This window comes from Schistocerca americana, chromosome 2 (genome assembly GCF_021461395.2).
Source record: "Schistocerca americana isolate TAMUIC-IGC-003095 chromosome 2, iqSchAmer2.1, whole genome shotgun sequence".
NCBI classification, from domain to species: domain Eukaryota; kingdom Metazoa; phylum Arthropoda; class Insecta; order Orthoptera; family Acrididae; genus Schistocerca; species Schistocerca americana.
The window spans coordinates 658299695-658320759 of NC_060120.1; the positions used below are offsets into that span (position 1 = coordinate 658299695).

At 40.6% G+C, this 21065-nt stretch overlaps 1 protein-coding gene across 1 annotated transcript in view; it reads left to right on the plus strand.

The window, feature by feature from the left end:
* Window positions 1-13920, plus strand: part of LOC124595674 — an 87709-nt gene extending 73789 nt beyond the window's left edge. Inside the window, exon 3 of the mRNA XM_047134528.1 lies at window positions 12202-13920. Coding sequence (XP_046990484.1) covers window positions 12202-12597 — 396 coding nt within the window. The 3' untranslated portion in view covers window positions 12598-13920. The remainder of the gene's footprint in view (window positions 1-12201) is intronic.
* Window positions 13921-21065: the final 7145 nt, after the last annotated feature.

Genomic DNA, 21065 nt, shown 5'->3' on the forward strand with positions numbered 1-21065 from the left:
TTACGTAATGCACAGTGACTAAGTGTTAAAAAAGAAAATCCTAAGTAATTGATTTTTATGCACTTGTAACTTTGTAATGGCTTCAAATGATAATGCAAGTCAAACTGTTTTTGTTCCTATCAAGGTTTTAAAAAAAAACAAGCATTGGTTTTAGGACTTTTAGGTAACTTTCATTATCTCCGGCACTATAATAAATAAAAATCTGAAATTTTGAGAGCATCATTCCATTAATAACAAAAGGCTGTGTACCAAATTTGAAAAAAGTCGGATAATAACTAATATGGATTATTTAGATTCTTAGAGGGGTATGAATCTTCGTATTGACTGACTGTTACGCTATGCAGTTCTCTCGGCAGGCAGAGTCAGCTACTCTGTGAGTAAAGCGCCACAATACCAAACGGCTACGTGCCTTGCTGCAACTAATGTCATCTCGTAGTAACTTGCTACGTTACAGCGTGATTACAAATTTGTGTTATATATGAGATGGTTGTATAATTTTTAGGTCAATGACAAACAACAAGTCATCTCTAAAGGAAAGATTAAAATGAAATTATTCCGAATACATTCAGCATGATAACCTTGCGGTACTGTGCCTATTGCAATACGAGGCAGTGGACACGGTAGTGTGGGTGGGACACATCGCTACAGCTCATAATGGATGTCATCGAATCTATCAGGACTGATTAATAAAGATTGAGACAGATCTTTTTCACAATTTTTGCTACTCCATTTCAATGTTTACATTTATTTTCAAAGTACGCACCTCCTACTTGAATGCGCTTTTTATAGCGTCGCTGCCAGTCCTCCAACACATGGTGCAAGCCGTTCCTGGTCAGATCCTTGAAAAATCACATTTCTCTTGAGCACTGCTTCAGATTTCTCAAATGGAATGCCCCGATGTTTTGCCTTTAGTGTTGAGGGAAAAAAAAAAAAAGTTATAGGGTGCAAGACCGGGGCTAAAAGGCTGATACGTTACACAGGTAATGTTGAATTGAACCACAAACTTCATGATTTGCTATGAGACGTGAGGTTGTTCATCGTCATGATGAAGTCGCCACCCAGTCCGAGAAAGTACTGGTCGTTTCCGTGTAATGTGCTTCCTCAGTTTAGCCAATACTACTGAGTAGAATGCAGCTGTAACATTAGTGTGTGATGGGAACTGCATTTCATGGCACACAATGTGATTACCATCACTTTACTGCAGATGGAACACATTTCACCATTTTTAGTGTTGGAGAATATGGCGATTTCCATGATCATAATGAAGGAGCCTTGATCTATCACTGATGACAATCCGTTTCAGAAACTTATCCCTTCCATCATCAATGAGTCGCTGCACCTCACGGCTTTGCTCCATTCGCACAGCCCCTTGTTCTGAAGTCAACAGAAGTGGCACCCAACGGCCACAAACAGGGTCATATGGAAATGATCATGGACAGTCATAAAGACACTGCCATACGAAAGTCTTTGCACTTCATTGAGGCTACGAAATGTTATACCCTGAACCTCAAGGACAATCATAGCAGCTACGTTGATGTTTACTTCAGTCACAGCAGCAGCGAAAACACCAGACCCACCTTGCTTAACACAGACAAATCGGCCTTTGAAGACACACCTAAACACTGTTGCGAGAGGTAGCGTGTCTTCACTGTACGCGTGCTACAGCTTTTCATAAGTTTTAGTGGCTGTATGGTTTAAACCAACAAAAAATTTTATTGCGCCGTACTGCTCGTACTGCGTCACCTCTATTGCTTGGTATGCGAAATGGAAAAAGCGACTACAAAACAAAGCGTTATCAACAACCTGCTGATACGAGGGTGATGCCGCCTATGGTCATTTTACATAAAAACTCGCCCCTTTTGAGACTTTGAGACATTCATGGTATTGATAGGAAGCTATCAAGACAACTGCAGGAAAAATTCAGTCACTGTCCTTGTTGATCAGCCCTAGCACGATGTATCTCGAACCCACAATAGTGTTCGAAACGTTAGAGAAATGCTGTGTATTCTAGTACCATCTTGTCACTGTATACGACCTCCTTCATCCACAGGGTTGCACATGCAAATAATCGTCGAAGTAGCATCCTTTGAACGAGCCAGAATATCTTGGCTTGGCAAATTCATTACTGTCTGATTATTATCCGTCATTCTACATCACTCCCAAATAGTCAACGCGTTCTTTAGCCTATGCAGTCAAAGGAAGAAAGTGGATTCAGCTCTATACGAGGACAAATTAGAACCAAGGGGTACAAGAAAGCTGAGTTTGCTTCCAAATAAAACATTTGTACAAACATTACGGAAAAATGCACAGCTGCTGTAAGGTATGGCTTCGCTCTTGAGCGAGAAGCTAAAGTGTCGATCGATGGAAGAGTGGCTGGCATTTACAGAAAATAAATTGCAACTGGTGAAGGTTATGGTGCTCTCCTTGTTCTCACCTGGCAATATGAAGACACTGATCTTCGGTATTCTATTTTGACTTAAGGCTTCAGAACGTGGAGTGGAGATCCAAAGTAAACGTTAACATGTGTGTGAGTGTGTTTTATGTGTGCGAGGTAGGTAGGTAGGTAGGTAGAGAGAGAGAGAGAGAGAGAGAGAGAGAGAGAGAGAGAGAGAGAGAGAGAGAGAGAGAGAGATTTATGGAGTATTAGGAGGACAACATTTTTGAATAGAGTGCAGACTGAAATGTTTATTTCGTTTCACGTCTAGAATATCCTGCAGAAATCTCTTGAAGCCTGATATTTTGATATGTTTTGTAATGCTTACATTATTGAAAGCCTTTCGTCGATACAACACTCAGTTTTTTGCAATATTACATAGATTTCAGGGGTTTGGCGTTAGTCAAAAGGGGGTGAGATACCATGCATGTATTCAATTTTTTTATCATACATCTATCTAGTTTGATATTACCCGTCAAGAATTCGTCTGCTGTGCCAACCTCTTCATCTCATTCATCTCAGAGCAGCACTTAAAACCTTAACTCCACCCGAACAGGTCCTGAAGGCCCAACGGTACCGACCAGCCGCCGTGTCATCCTCAGCCCACAGGCGTCACTGGATGCGGATATCTAGGGACATGTGGTTAGCACAACGCTCTCCCGGCTGTATGTCAGTTTATGAGACCGGAGCCGCTACTTCTCAGTCAAGCAGCTCCTCAGTTTGCCTCATCAGGGCTGAGTGCACCACGCTTGCCAACAGCGCTCGGCAGACCGAATGGTCAGCCATCCAGCCTGACAGCGATTAACTTCGGTGATCTGACGAGAACTAATGTCACCACAACGGCAAGGCCGGTGGCCACTTACAACCTACATCCTAAATTATTTGCTAGATGTATTCCAATATCTGTCTTTCTCTACAGTTTTTACTCTCTACATGAGTACCATGAAAGTTATTCCCTGGTGTCTTAACGGACGACCTGTCACACTGTCCCTTCTTCTCAGTGTTTTCCATATATTCTTTCCCTCTCTGGTTCTGCGCAGAACCTTATCATTACTTACTATACCAGTCCACCTAATTTTCAACATTCGTCTGCAGCAGGACATCTCATATGCATCTATTCTCTTCTGTTCAGGTTTTCCCACAGTCGACGTTCCACAACTATAGTTTGCTGTGCTGCAAATGTACATTCTCAGAAACGTTTCCCTCAAATTAAGGCGTATGTTTGTAATAGTAGACTTCTCTTAGCCAGGAATGCCTTCTGTTGCTAATAGTCGTCTATTTTTTATGTCTGCCATGCCGTCCGTCATAGCTTATTTTGCTGCCGAGGCGGCAGAATTCTTTAATTTCATCTGCTTCGTGACGATCGATCCTGATGTTAAGTTTCTCACTGTTCTCGTTTCTGCTAATTTTCATTACTTTCGTCTGTCTTCGATTTATGCTTTGACCGCATTCTGTATTCGTAAGATTCTTCAAAACATTCGGCAGATCCTGGAATTCTTCTTCACTTTCTCTGGGGATAGCAATGTCATCAGCGAATGTTGTTATCGATATCCTTTCATCTTGATTTTTAATTCCACTCTTGAACCTTTCTTTTATTTCCATCATTGGTTCTTCGATGTATAGATTGAACAGTAGGGGCGAAAAAACTTCATCCCTGTCTTACACTCTTTTTAATCCAAGCACTTTGTTCTTGGTTTTCCATTCTTACTATGACCTCTTGGCTCAATTTGTGGGCCAATTTTCTGGAATATTTTGATAAAACGCTCCTAAACAATCTGGACGAAGATGATATGGTGAACGGTACAGCAGCCTATGCTGACGACTTCCTTTTAGTAATAACTGCAAACTCGAGAGTGCAGCTCGAAACAAGGCTGCACAGCTCCTTATAAAAATAAGTGAAGGGCGCAGCCATAACAAGCTCACAATTGCGGCAAACAAGGCAGCATATTTACTGATGAAACGGGCCTCGCAGAGAAACCCCGACATTACGCTGAGAAAAATAACAAGATACCTAGGGATACACCTCGACGAACGATTGACATTCAACTAGCACATAAGACTTATAATCGAAAAAGAGACAATACTAATGCTCGAACTCGCTACGCTAAACTCAGCTCACTACAGACTCCATTACAGACAATGCGTATGTATCATACAGTCGTATTTGAATCTATAATGTGTTTTGCGGCACATTGACTGTCACTCACGACCCAAAAAACCATTGTGAACCGTGGACAAAGAGGTGTATTGCTGAGAATGTCAGGGGCATTTGGCACCACCACGTCCGTTGATCTCGCAACATACGCTATTGACATAACCATTAGGCACAGAGCTGCTGCATACTGGCTCAAAAGGAAAAGATTGTATAAGGCGTATGAGGTAACAGGGGAACATATTACAGAGAAATGCCAATTAAACCTTTGGAAGGTACATGGCAAAAAGAATGGGAAACATCTGACAAGGGACGCCGGGTTTTCTCCTTCTTCCCAAACATCCGGAAATGGCTGAGGCTCAGACAAAATGGCTTTGAGCACTATGGGACTTAACATCTGTGGTCATCAGTCCTCTAGAACTTAGAACTACTTAAACCTAACTAACCTAAGGACATCACACACATCCATGCCCGAGGCAGGATTCGAACCTGCGACCGTAGCAGTCGCGCGGTTCCGGTCTGCGCGCCTAGAACCGCTAAGGCTCAGACAAGTTGACCCAAGTCGTGGTATGGAACATTTCCTGACGGACCATGACCCTTACCCTACACTACTGGATTGCTTTGGCCTTAGCCAAAGTGATAGGAGTGAATCTGAACATCATGGATCCCCGAACACATACACTAAAATGTGGCACACTCAGACACGTAAGGTTGACGTCATAAATCGAAGACATACGGCAAAGTTTAAGAAATCCATATAACTGGAGCTTGCTTCACCGCAACATTGATAAAATATCAAGAGCGCTGCACAAGACTTACAAGCAGAAACAACCATACACAAGACCACGAACTGAAACATGCCCTACACCACAACATGATGCATGGAACAACAGAGATTCAAACACAGTTATGGAAACAGATTAACGCATAGACACAGATGATGACATGTACACTCCAAAATCACCAGCTACATACACGGCATAATAGCAGATCACACGACTGCAACAATACGACAAGCAATACATACATGGAATTTAGATATAAGTTAATAATGGAAATAAAAGAACGAAATACCCTTTTTGTACAACTTCTTTTGATCACTGCTTTAAAACATGAAATTGTGTAATTTGTGAAACGTATAAGATGCAGACTGTGACATGTGACATGTGAACTTTATAAGATTGTGCATAAACATACATGTGCAGCACAATAAGATACAAATACATAAGACAAGCGTACAACATAGGTAAGAAGCGCTCTTCAGGGAGATGTTCGAAGTCACCTCCCGAGTCTCCTCTCCCGGTTACGGCGCGGTTAAGTGGAGGATGCTATGTAGTAACAAACAGAACTGTCATACCTTATACACAAAACAAGTAGGTTATATCACAACATACATACATATGGTAGTAGCTATAGTAAAACAGAATATGCTAATTCAGGTGAGACAGGGCTCGAAGTGTTTACCGATGCCTTCCCACTTGAAATAGTTAGGTAAAGGGATTTGTTTTGCTATCTAAGTCTTTCCTTTCGTATGTTATTTCCTTCTTCAGAATGTAGTAAATTTATGATTATTTTTCCTCCCTTTGAAAATCCGTACTGTGCGTTACTCGTGTTATTGTGTTATTTTCGTTTTTTTAATTAATAATCTATTTATATAAAAAATAGTACTAAAATCTGAACATTTTCTAATTTGTAGTTGCAAACGACTATCTGTAGCTACCAAGGTGGTGGATCACTCCGTAGTGTTAACAAATAAGTACGCGTCGAAAGCTTTTTCCAGGTCGACAAATCCTACGAACGTTTCTTTATCTTCCTTTAGTCTTATTTCCATTATGAACCACAACGTCAGAACTTCCTTTCTGGTATCTTTACCTTTCCTGAGGCAAAAATGATCGTCATCTAACACATCTTCAATTTTTTTTCCACTTTTCTGTATATTATTCTCGTCAGCAGCTAGGAAGCGTGAGCTGTTGAGCTTGTTGTGGGACAATTCTCGCACTTGTCATCTCTTGATGTCATCGAAATCGTCCGCCCCCGGTAGCTGAGTGGTTAGTGCAGCAGACTGTCTATCCTAAGGGCCCCGGTTCGATTCCCGGCAGGGTCGGAAATTTTCTCCGCTCAGGGACTGGGTGTTGTCCTAATCATCATTATTTCATCCCCACCGACGCGCAAGTCGCCGCAGTGGCGTCAAATCGAAAGACTTGCAGCAAGTGAGCGGTCTACCCGACGGGAGGCCTTCGTCACACGACATTATTATTATTATTATTATTATTATTATTATTATTATCGAAATCGTGTGGATGATATGTTTCGGAAGGTTAGATGGTATACCGCCAGACTCACACATTCTGTGCACCAACGAGAATAGTCAGTTTGTTGCCACTACCCTCAAATTATTCTAGAAATTCTGATGGGATGTTAATTATACTTTCTGCCTTACTTTTCTCAAATCTTCCAAAACTCTCTTCAATTATGATTCTAATACTGGGTCCCCACCCTCTTCTATATCGACTCCTGTTTCTTCTTCTAACATCAGACAAGTCTTCCCCCTCACCAAGGCTTTGATTGTACTCTTTCCACCTGTCCGCTCTCTCCTCTGCATTTAACAATGGAATTCCCGTTGCACTTTTAATATTACCACCCTTTCTTTATAATTTCACCGAAGATTGTTTAGAATTTTCTGTATACGGAGCCAACCCTACCAACAATCATTTATTTTTCCAATTTTTCACATTTTTGATGTAGCCATTTTGCCTTAGCTTCCTTGAACTTCCTATTTATTTCATTCTTAAGGGATTTCTATTTTCGTATACCTGAATATCCCTGAGCATTTTTGTACTTCCTTGTTTCATCGACGAACTGGAGTAATTCTTCTGTTACCCATGGTTTCTTCGCAGTTACCTTAGTAACATTATGTTGGTCTGTTTTTCTGTTCTATAGAAGAATGACTTTACAGGAATTTTTCAGGATGTTACAACATTTTGGTCTATCAGACAGACGTAACAACTATGCTTGCTGAACACGAACGCTGCTGGAGGCTGCAGTACTGTACTGACATGGGAAACTCGCCATCGCACTCTCTTAATATTTAGTGGTGAGAACTGTCCGTCCGGTCATTTATTTTTCTGTACGCTGTATTTAAATCTGTGTCTGTGTCGTTGTGTAACGTGCTTTGGCAGCAGTTATTTGTAAGGAATGGACCTCCAGTTCACACCCATTTATTTGTTGTTTTCATTGATTTACTTGCGACGGTAATATATTCTTACCACATGGCTCATGGTCTATAACCAACGTGTAGTATGACACCTCCAAAGACTACAGATGGAGAACAGACACATCCACAACCAGACAGAAAATTCATTATTTTGTGGAAAAAATGGGATACGAGGGAGATTTGAACACGGGCCTCCCGCTTTCCAGCCAACTCTTTACCCACACAATCACGACGCCATAATTCTTGCAGTTCGCTTGATGTTGGACATCTTGAGCTTGGACCGTTCTCTGTTCTTATTTTTCTTCTTCTTCTTCTTCTTCCTCTTTTTTAAACAGTTCATCACAGCTTCTTCTTGTTTCCATGCTTGATCTTTCTTCAGATTTTGAGAGGCCATTTTACCACTAAATCTGTGGGGGGGTGCAATGGGTAGTTTCCCCCGCGACCAAGGACTGAGTCAGGGCCGCAGCTACCAGCCACACTCCCACGTCCTCCGATTATCAAATAAAGCCGAAAACTTAATCTAATGGAAGCCCTGGAAATCAACGGACGTCACTTCCACCACCTTTGAAATTATGAAAGTGTCGTACAAAGAAATATGCATAATGTAATACGTAGGAGTGCAGTATCGAAATTGAGAAACATAGCTTTCCTGAACACCGAGTCCAGCTACATCGACCGTCTACGGCAAGATTTTGCAAATATCTGTATGGCATCGCCTCTTCAAAGCTCTGTAGGCTGTTGTTTTCGTCTACAGCCATAACAGCTTCGCATTTGCAAGCCGTCAAAAGTGCTACCAAGTGTCAGAGATTTCCTTAGTTGGCTGAACTGTAGGAGTGTCTTAGTAGGCAAAGAATAAATGTATTAAATGGTTCAAATGGCTCTGAGCACTATGGGACTTAACATCTATGGTCATCAGTCCTCTAGAACTCAGAACTACTTAAACCTAACTAACCTAAGGACATCACTGAACACCCAGTCATCACGAGGCAGAGAAAATACCTGACCCCGCTGGGAATCGAACCCGGGAACCCGGGTGCGGGAAGCGAGAACGCTACCGCACGACCACGAGCTGCGGACAATAAATGTATTAAAACTTCATGCATGATGCCCGAATTTTTCACGCATCTCAGTCTTTATAACATCAAATCTCCTGCATTATGTGTTCTCAGTCATGAGTGTTCTAACCGACCTCTGCATCCACAATGTGCTTTTATATCATTCTGCTTTTCATAATTACGATGATTTTTGTAAGCCTCAGAAATAGTTATAATGTGTCAACATGTCCCAACGGGACGAATGAGATGTGTGTATCATCATGTCGTTAAACACGATAGAAAAAAATTTATTCAGCACCCTATATTTTTTTTTTTTTTGTAAAGCATTATGTGTTTTATGGCATTCGACCTGTTAAAGCGTGACATATATTGTACATGCACCACTATTTATGTATCTGACTTCTTGGATTCAACATAATATTTTACGTAAATTAAGAACTTGGCACCTCTGACTTCCCGCGCCAGATGGCGGTTAGTGTGCTATAAGAAATTCTGTTATATTTGATGTCATGTTATTTGTATATTTTTCTTTTTTACTAGTCCTGTAATCTGACACCTTATAATTTTACCTGTTGATTTTTACTCTTGCATGTTTTTTAAGTGTGCATTTCTTCCTTCCTTTTGCTATGCGTTTTTAATGTAAAATTTTAAAATTTTAACTATTCAATTTATGATTTACAAGTGCACATTTGGTATTTTGTGGTAATCTCCTGCCAAATAGAGTAATGTTAAGTCTTCACGTGACACATGTCACGTAGAGGGCGTTCCAAGCCCCTATCACACCGAGGTCTGCTGTATAGGTGAATGTGAACACGGGCTTCAGTTACTGTGATCGTTTCATATCTTCTGTTACTGCTAATAACTAGACACCAGTGCCTACGAGCTTTAATTTGTACGCTAAATGTATCTTCTTACCAACAGTTGGTTTATACTCAGGTGTATTTGTGGACATTTGTTTCTTATTCACTGATAGCTATGTAAAACATTTTAACTTTCAGCACTGAAGATGATCATTATGTGATCGAAAATCGATTTGGCTGTTAATAAATCATCAACATTACGGCCAAGCTTACCTGCCTTCTAATTTTATTAATCCAATGGTCGTTGTGCACACAGAACTCCATGGAGTCGCCAATCAACTGTTTTGATTTGCTAATTATGTAGTTATATATCACTGTTTGTATTGTTTATGTCAACTAGTTTGCTTCATCTTTGTGCCTGTATACCAGTAGGTGTCTTTCTATGCCTCAATTTGTGTGGTATATGAGTAGTATTGTTCATTCTTCGCTAGGTATCGTATGATCTGTTATTGTTATGAAGATCAGTGTCTTTTGTTATATGTATAGTTGGTCTCTTTATTTGCGTTTCTACAGGTAGCAAGATGACGGTTTATGACCGAGACCGGTAGCAATAATAAATGAATACTATACGGCTCTGTGTCACGCACTTTTCTAAACATATTACTGCTGCTGATAAGCACCTGAAGGAGACGTTTAGATGCTGCTTGTTTAAGTTCCGAGAGGACAGGATGCATTAGGCGCGGATGTGCTCTGAAGGTAGGATATGAGTGCAGTGGTGCAGCAGTGTTCCTGGATTGGTGATTAATACTTGTCGCAATTGGGCTATCCTATTAATCCATGTGTTCCGCTGGTATCCAAGGAGAGGAAAATGTGTGGGAAATGGATGCATGTTCGGAAAGGTAGGGGGAAGGTGACTCTGAGCTCATGTCTTCTTAGGATTTGAGGGTAAAGAATTTAGGAGAGGTGGAGGTCCATGCAATGTTGGCATATATTAGTATAGAGTGGACGAGTGTATTATAGGTGTGGCTAATGGCTGAAAGATGTACACACGAGATGCGGCGTATTAGAAATTTCAGCAGCTTTAATCGGACACGGGTTTTGTATTGTATTGTATGTTGGTATAAATTCCATGCTACTTATCTGTCAAGTTGTATTCCTAAATGCCTTGATGACTTAGTAAGAGGAATGTTTCGGCTCTAAGTGGAGAGAAGGAAATCTGAATCAAAGAAGGTCGTTTGATTTTTCTGTGGATTTGATTTAATTTTCCTTGTATTATACCATTCGAAAGTAAAGGTTAAGTGTGTTACTGGGTCGGCGGTGTCACCAGCGTGTTGTAGGAGGAAGAACAGGTTGTGATGAGTGTATGTTATGAATGTCTGCAATGTACAGGATACGCGTGCTTCTCTTCAAACGATACCGGAACTGGATATACACTGAAGCGCCAAAGAAACTGGTGTAGGCATGCGTATTCAGATACAGAGATAAGTGAACAGACAGAATACGGCTGCAGTCGGCAGCGCCTATATAAGGCAACAAGTGTCTGGCGCAGTTGTTAGAACGCTTACTGCTGCTACAATAGCGCGTCATCAAGATTTATGTGAGTTTCAATGTGGTGCTATACTCGGCGCACGAGCGATGGGATGTAGCATCTCCGAGGTAGCGACGAAATGGGGATTTTCTCTTACGAACATTTCACGAGCGTACCGTGAATGTCAGGAATCCGGTAAAACATCAAATCTCCGACATCGCTGAGGCTGGAAAATGATCCTGCAAGAACGGAACCAACGACGACTTAGAAGAATCGTTCAACTAGACAAAAGTGCAACCCTTCGCAAATTGCTGCAGATTTCCATGCGGGGCCATCAACAAGAGTCAGCGTGCGAACCATTCAACAAAACATCATAGATATGGGCTTTCGGAGCAGAAGGCCCACTCGTGTACCGTTGATGACCGCACGACACAACGCTTTACGCCTCGCCTGGGCCCGTCAACACCGACATTGGACTGTTGATGACTGGGAACAAGTTGCCTGGTCAGACGAGTCTCGTTTCGAATTGTATAGAGCATCTCATCTGATCACCCACATCCATTCATTCCCATGGTTCATTGCGACGAAGTTGGACAATTCCAGCAGGACAATGCGATACCCCTCACATCTATGATGGCTACAGAGTGGCTCCAGGAACGCTCTTGTGAATTTAAAGACTTCCTCCGGCCACCAAACTCCCCAAGCACCATCTTGGATGCTTTGCAACGTGGTGTTCAGAAGAGATCTCCACCCCCTCGTTCACTTACGGTTTCAAGGACAGCCCTGCAGGATTCATGGTGTCAGTTCCCTCCAGCACTACTTCAGACTTTAGTTGCCTCCATGACACGTCGTGTTGCGGCAATTCTGCTCTCTCGCGTGGGCCAGACATGATGTTAGGCGGGTGTACCAATTTCTTTGTCTCTTCAGTGTATGTGGGTTTTGGTGTTGGTGTTTCTTCCAACCGTTCTAAGCCACCTAATTCTTAGCACTTATAACGACATGTGCCTCGATGTTGCAGCTGTCGACGACGGGCAGCCCCGCTGTGGACGTGCAGCACTTCCTGTACGGCAGCGCCAGCGAGGAGGTGCACCGGCGGCAGCTGGCCGGCCTGCTGACGTTGTACCACGGCGAGCTGCAGAGCACGCTGCGTGCCCTCGGTCTGGCCGCCGAAGCGGACGCCTACCCGCTGGACAAGTTTCTCGAGGACATGGAACGAACCGCTCCAGTCGGTCTCTTATACAGCACCTTCAACGTCGTTTACCTCTCTTCGGGGCCCCTGGCATCAGAAATCAACAAGTTTTTAAACGATAATAAGTACTCGGGACAACTTTTTGCGAAGGCCTATGAAAACCCGTACTCTCTCTCCTTTCTCAAATACCTGACACCCTTGTTCGAAACGAAAGGGTTGCTATGACGAGAGGCGGAGATTGTTTTTCCCTGTTTTACTGTAATGTCAGCTCAGATATAAATTCTCAAACTTCTTTCACATCTCTGTCTAAACTTTAGGTCTGTAGACTTCTTTTTTTTTCTACCTGCCCCTCCCTAGGCGTGATATTTGAAGCACTCCTGTGCACTGTTACTCGGCTCAGAATCCTATTTTGAATCCTGGTGATGAAAGCACTTTTCACCAGCAGCAGTATTTTGCCGGCAAGGCGAAGGGAGATGGTGGCGTTAAATTCGTGATCCCCAAATCTATTGCCGACCTTTTCCGTTTGATGTAAGGAGTGAGGACAAACGACACTGCTGATGGTGATCCATCTGTCAGATAGGTTCGTTAAGCTGCTTGAGACCAGTAGGCTATGTCCCAGCACGGGGTTTCTTCCTTCTCTTTCTCTCGCCACCGTACAATACGAACACGATACGTCAACAAAGCAAATGAAGGAACTAACATGGGCATGTGCCCATGTGCAGCCACGCTTCAGTAGCAACGAGGGTGCATCGGTGTCTCACACCGCAAGCAGGAAGAGTGATCGCTGAAAATGCCTACGTGGGCAGCTGGAGCAGCTTTGAGTTAACGTCACGAAATTTAGTGATGATGAGGAGGAGCAAGAAATGACGTGACGGTACGTACAGGGAAAATATTAAAGTCGATTGAGTGGCCTGTGTACAAATTACTGCAGGACCGGCAATCCTGACCGGATGAGATTCACTCATCTGCTACGAAGAAGAAGAAGCAAAAGCACATAATAGATATTCTGCTGACCATTTGGATGATCGTCTTATGAGGCAGCAATTTCTGAGACATTATGGTCAACATAGTCAGTACCTTATCGGACACAACTGGACTACAGGGCTAACAAAGAATAATTGTTCTTGCTATGGGATTTAGTTTTAAAAGCACCCAGAATAAAAGATTTATCGTCTGCTAACGATACCACACAGATTCAGAAAAGGAAAGAGCTGGTCAATAGATAATTGAGGGGAAGTGCCAAGTATCACATTTACCACGAGAATCGAAATGCAGTGTATTCCACTTCATATGTAAATTATCTGAATCCAAAAAACTGAGAAGCTGTGATACCACAGAACTATGTTGCCCAAATTATCACTCAAAAAAATTATAGTGACCAATTAGAAACTAAACACTTTATTAAAAACGTCCTAAGGGCCATAGCAGGAAACTGACTGATTATAAGGCCTAATAAAAAAGTTTTGTTTAAAGCACCTTTATATGGAAGCAATTAGTTTTATTTGTGATCATACAAGAGCAGACACAAAGCTTCAATATTTTAACTGACAGTACTGTAGTCAACAAAAACCATTTAAATTTGAAATAAAATTTTTTATGAGATCATACCAAAATTACATTTAAGAAAAATATGTACAGTATTGACATCTCTCTCTCACAGAACTCCATTCCATACAGCTGTAATATTTTAACTATAGTACAGGAGTCAACAAAAACCATTTCACATTTCATTTAATTTTTCATAAATCCTAAGAACACTAAATTCAAGAAAAAAGAATCATTCGGTATTGACTCCTATTTCTTAAAGAATTCAGTTCTTAGGATCAGATGTTGCAAAGGTTTACTATAAAATTGCCACTACTTTTGAGGAAGAAATTGGAACGTTGACAACAGATATTTATGTTTGGCAAATGACAAACATGGATGCTCTTTCGAATGAAATACGCCATGGTGTGTATCCTCCGTCATCCTTCCTCTTTAGAATACCTTGATAGTTTTCCATTCTTCTGTTCAGAATAAGATCTTTTTATGGTTTTGTTGTAATGAATGAGTATGAGAGACTCTGATCATACTGCATGTGGAGAAATACTCAACAATACGGTATATGTATCTCTTGAGGTACAGCGGCCTTGCTTGCATTTCTAAGATTCCCTATAAATATAAAATCTCTGTCGCTGCTAAAAAAGGCCGTGTCCACTCGCTAAAAACCTGTGAGGCTGACTGGAGGACACCTTGACGCATGGTCTTTGGAACTCCATTGGGAATCACTGCTTGCCACAAGGTCGGTGCATCATCTACCAGTGAGCGAAATATTTTCTCCTGAATTTAAGTTTTGAAATAAGTTTCGGGACGCGCAACAAAGTACTGAGAACACAATTGCACCGAAAACACGTTTTATGAATAAAATAGCTCTTAGGACGTTTTCCATTTGCACTCTTCAATTGTTTTGCCATCTAGAGTATTTTCGTGCAGAACTGTTGTGTGTAAAGCGGTCCACTTGGAACAATGCCTGACGGTATCTTACTCCGTCCTCGCCTCCGTGTTTCTCACGCGTAAACACTACGTTGCTGCCACCACGAACAGGTCTTCAGCTCGCTTTGGTGGGTAATCCACATCCATCACAGTCGCCTCCACTCATCAAAGACTTAAGAGACAGCTTGCGCATACCGCAAGGAAAGGGAGCAATGTGCATCGGGAAGAAAACTCTTTACTACTAGGTGGCTCAACATAACCTTCGGCATGGCCAACCGTGTCATAAGACTCTTCCTTCTTCTCTCCCTTGCGTAAATCGTCGTTCTCATCATCATCTACCGTTTCACATTCGCTGCAACATAAAGGTATCCTCTAGGCTTCCCCACACTTAACGGTCTGGAGGTGTACGCATCCGTGTACTTGTAGCTCATTCTGTATATCCGAAGATCGTTTACTCGTCTTCCATTACGTCCACCTATCAGCTTTTTCTTGTCTTTTAGAATGCAGAGAGAAGCACCTTCCCCATACTTGCCGTTCAGTCGTGTACCATCGATTTAATTTTCTTTGCTTCCTTAATTATGTTTTTCTCTTCAGTCTGTTGCCTCACCACTTTGTTTGTTTACCTATTCCTCCTAATAATACCCAATAGGCATCTAGCTGTTTCTCGTTAAGCAACCATTGGTTTTTCAACTGTTTTAACATTATAAATCCATGTTTCCCTGTTATATCTCAAAACTGATACTACACACTGCCTATTTTCCGTTTTAATTTTGAAAACACTTAACAAAAAAAATTCAGTTCATTTTTACTTCTCGAGTTATTTCTTTTCCTGCCAATTCCGTAGGTGCCTTTAACTTGGATAGTTACAAAAACTTGTCAATTACTTTTTTCTTTTAATTCTCTGTTGGACATTTCTCTTTCCCATGTACTCATTGAAGTTTTTTTAATGAAATTCATTGTCAGACCAACTTGTACACTCTCTGCATTAAATCTTTGCATTCGATTTCAAGTTTCTATGTACCTGATGTAAGAATTACAGTGTTATAAGCAAAACGAAGGTAGGTTAGTTATGTTCGGTTTAGCTGTATTACTTACTTGTTCATCTAGGTTAAAGATCTGAAAACTTCGTTTAATATCGCAGAGAACAATTTTGATGGAATATGTTTCCCTAATCCCAGATTTCACTCTGAATTTCCTATTATTCTGACAGATTCTGATGGAAGCTGTAGTGATGACGTATAAATTCTTCAGCGTGCTAAAATAAATGTATTCAATTCCATATTGCGCAGTCTATCGGTACTACCATCTGCGCCCAAATACCGAAATCTACAAAGCCAACGATCCAAATTCCTGCACATTAAGACAGTGACAATCTTTTTGAGATTTACGTGAATTATAGTCATTCTCTTCAATTTCAAACTAACTTTAATGTTACCCCTCTGTCAGTTACATTATTAGTATTGTGCAATTAGTTAATACTAATTAATCACTCACTAATCAGAATACACGATCACCTTCACAAAGTAGTTTTGAAGAGACCACTTTGTCGTAATTATAGACAAGTATTATATTTAATAACTTTGAATTTTAAAAGAATTTATAGATGAAAGGTATCTTCTGGACACATTATCTGATCAGTCGCTCCTAAATGGTTACAGTGTACCTAGATTGTGACCTAGCCACATACTGGCAATCAGCATCCGAAGACGCAAAGACACAGTATAGATTGGTGGTTAATCATTTCCTACCTGCTTATCCTTGTTCTTCCGAAGTGTAGTTTGTGTCATTACAGTACTCGTTAAGACAGAGGCAGGTACTTGCGATTACTATAGTCATTTAATTATTACTCTTGGTGTCGAAGCTGATTTACCAAAGATCATATTTTTGGTTAGTTAATAATGTGCACATTTACGACTGCTTTTATTAGTTTCCACTGGTGCTGTACTGAAATAATGCAAGACCACTGTCTCTGTTATAGAGTCTCACTAAATCATTAACTGGTGTGTTTGTTATCTGAATAAGTGGTTGCATGGAAATATTGCTCCTTACTTAACTAGAAGAGACCAGAGGCAGTTTTCTGCTGCTTGGCTGAAGACCTTTAATATCCATATGACTCTGATACAAAGCATGTGAGATTATTTCTTTCACAATGCACACAGTTGCATTAGCTCTGCAGCAGTCTTAATAATCACTTATTTTAGAGATAACTAAGCAATCTTTCAAGTTCTTTACATATACAAACAACTAAGAAAAGCAAAAAGATTTTCTGGACGTTTTTTAGTAATTAACGAACATTTTCAGCATGGTTTATATTCTTCAGACTTGCTAAAAGGTATTCTCTCACCTTCTCACATACTATGACCCATATAATTAACGAATCAGACTTGCCTTTTTGTAGCCGTGACCGACGAAACAAATACTCAAATAAGTTGGTCGCTCTTAAGAGTGAATTCATATAACAACGATCAGGAAAGAGAAAACAGGTTATCTATCGTCTTGGAGTACCATTACATGCATTTATAATCCTCTCCTGTGTGTGATGTAGACAGTTTATTGCAGCCTTGCAAATAATATTCAGAGCAGAAAATCTCCACGATACCTCAGCTCTAATATTATTCTTGTCTCAGTTGTAGATTAGCCATACGTTTAGGACAATGCAAGCTACAATACATTTCACCAGAAAAAATTAACTTCAGGCACGAAATAAAATCGTAGAGAACGCCTCAGTCTTTTATTGAGATGATACATCTCAGTACATACCACTTTCGCTGTGCTCAGACTATTAATGGCTCACAGATCTGACTTTCCATTACGATCACACTTACTAGGTCTTACGTCATTGACAGCATGATGCATACTGTGTCTTTGTCTCTCTATGTTCTCTGGTGCACACGTTACCTTTCGCACATTCCATGTCATCAGTACTTCGGCACATTAGAGATGCTTAAAAATCGGTATTATTTGGTGTGAGTATGCACATTAATCTGTACATTATAATTTTTTTTCATTTGTCGGTATACAGTTTTTACTGTTACAGTGCAATACTTAAAGTATTCACATCACACGGTATTTTGCAATCAAAAAATTTGTCTAATTTACACAAGAAACACAAAAGGGCATATCGTTTAACAGTTTTAATGGAAAATTTGTGTATATCCGTCAGAAAATGTTGATACTTGAGATTTCGCTGAAACTGAGTGGAAAGCTTTCTTTCAAAATGTACCAGTTCCAATTAAAAAAGTAATTCACACTCATTGCCCAGTACTGCAATTTTGTTCACAACCAGGAAGTTCCCACTGTTGTGTATCCAGTCATAAACCTAGCTTGTTTCATTCCTTCATTAAAATCAACTGTTGCTTTTTATGTGACTGCTAACGATTACAATTTTCTTATTATTTTCTAAATCCTCTCTCGTGAAATAGACTAATTAGAACACTGCTCCAAGTTGCTGGAAATGATTTCCTCTATGGATGTCCTGGGAACCGTTTTACACGCGACTTTCGTATTAATTTTACACCAAGTTTAAGCATTACTACGGAAACTCTATCATCCTCTGGTGCCTTTCCTGTCTTCATACCTCAAATAACTCTATACTTCTCATCTGGCATTACTTCCAAAACGTTCTCATTACTAACGATTTGTGAACTCTTCGTTCTCTAGACTTTTACTAAAATTTTAAAGGAAATTTGGGAATGCTTGAGCAGATATTATTAACTTTCAATAAACATCTGTCTTTTGTAACTTTTTTTTTCTTTTTATTCACCTTAAATAGCTGAACCAGGTCCTACCAGTAGCTTCAGTGTGTTCTGCAATTAACTGATAAAGAGATTTGCATTTCAAACATTTGTACCAACAGGCTAGTCATACTGATTTGATAGAATGAAGAATGCTTACCACTGCCATTAATGTGTGTGTACTTAGTTTGTATTTAAAAATAAGTTCCATATCATTCAATAATTCAAATTGTAACAAAAGTAGGATGTGTACTCCTCATTCTCTCCTGCACTCTTATTTCCTACATCAACAACCCAACTCACAGTAACAGCATATTTCAGTGATGTCTCTAACTACCTCAGCTACAATGCACATTTGAATACACTCAGAGAACGAATCTTCAAAAATTATCAATGTTTATATCTTCTGCTACCACAGTTTCATCTACCGTTATTTTTAGTGAGTTCCGTATTGAGGAGAAACTGTTTCTTGATGTATTTACGGCAACTTTAGTTGCACTAGTGGCACCCGCCCCGTACTTACGTATTCTGGGATACCCTTAGTATCACACTGTGTAGTGATTCGAGAATTTCTGCGTAAATTCTAGAACTACTCGGCCTTCTACGGTCTTGAACAGACGATATTTTAGATATGAGTGTGAGAAAGTGGAATCCTACCTACTGCGCGTCACATATTTGTGTGTGCAGGTTGTAAATGAGTCTCGAACAGAATGTAGACATGGCGGTCGAACTGCACCGACAAGTACTTGTCGGTCGATGAATGGAAGTTTAGTGATAGTGGACAGAAGAACCTTGGAGTGTTTATGCTACTCTGTTCTAATTGTGTTTGACCATTGTTGTAGTAACGTGAATAGTTGAAAGAGAACCATTAAAAACTTCTGTCTTAGCCTTGGCGAAGGGAAGAAAAGTATTCTGTTTCATGTTGAGAATGTACATGGTTTTTAAGCCAACTTTCTCTCATATGTAACTTAATTTGTTTCTAATGCTTGGAGACACGAGAGGCTTACGCAACAATATTTATTTATGTGAAGTGTGGAATTTGTAAAATGTCAGACGTTCAAATATAAGTCGTTAATTGAAGCGAATGAAACTTGGTATGTCTTCTTATTTTTATAAGTAGAAATTCCTGTACCTAGGAGCATACTTCAGAGACGAAGTGAAAGACTGTTTGCAGCAGCAGGCCATCCAACAGGGAAGTTTGGCCAAACATCTCAAGTAAGTCGTCTCGTAAAAGAAGTGGAAATATGCATACACATTTCAACACTTTCAGTCGTCCAACCGTTAGAACTGTGATAGACGCACCAAAAGATATTCGCATTTCTTGTGATGTAGTATTTAAAGATTTTCCTTTGCGACCGATTCGAACATGAGCAAATGAGCTCAGACATAGTAAAGGTAATATACGAGGGTGTTAGGAAATATTTATGTTGTTCCATTTCTTTCCCTTACCACAGAGAAGGATCAAATTGTAGACTGGACGGAAGAGGCTCAAAAACATCCGTATGATTCCACTTTCCGAACACTTGAATCAATATCCTCTTCAGGTTCACTCGACGTTTGTTGTCCAACGCTATTCACAGGTGGAGTAAGGGTCACATCACAGTCATCTTTGCTTGACCAGCCTTCTGCATCGCAGATACCACTGTCAGTTCACCAAGGTTCTTCCAGCTCTTTCAGTATTTCTTCAGTAGCTACTGAAATAAAATTATGAAAATATTACTAAGTCAGAACACAAATTGTTAACGAAAAATAACTCAAATTGTTACAAGCACTTAAGGAATAAGTGCACCCATACAGTCCCATTATCTCATTGTGACACATAATTTACTGTTAATAAAAACATGTAAATTTGGCAGATACTATTGAAACGCCTTATGTAATAAGTATCCATTATATTCCAAACATATTTATATGAAATTATAGGCAATATGCACTGAAGCGAGAAAGACTCTGGTATAGGAATGAGTTTCCAAATACAGATATATGTAAACAGGCAGAATACGGCGCTGAGGTCGGCAACGCCTATATATGACAAGTGTCTGCCGCAGTTGTCAGATCGGTTTGTGCTGCTACAATGACAGGTTATCAAGATTTACGTGAGTTTGAATTAGACTTATCTACGCCCTCAGACACGGCAAAGGAGACCCATCTCTCGTAATTTTAGCTATGGAGCCTAAGCGACATGTGGCATACGATGGCTGTGTTGGAAGTTCACATAAGAGGTTCTAACATTGCAATCGGATGTAGCCTGGGAGAGGTGTGAGTAATGTGTGCTCAGATTTATGAATTCTGCTGGGACAACCAGTTAAAAGAGGAGGATGGCGTAAAGTGTAAACGGGGGACGTGGGAGCACGGGGGGAGTGCAGGGAGACAATGTTTGGCTCGGGTTGGCGGCCCGCAAATGTGAATGATGAGTGCAGACTTTGGCGAAAAGCGGTACAGTCAGCAGGAAGGAAGAGGTCAGCTGTTTTACCTGGAGCAGGGGAA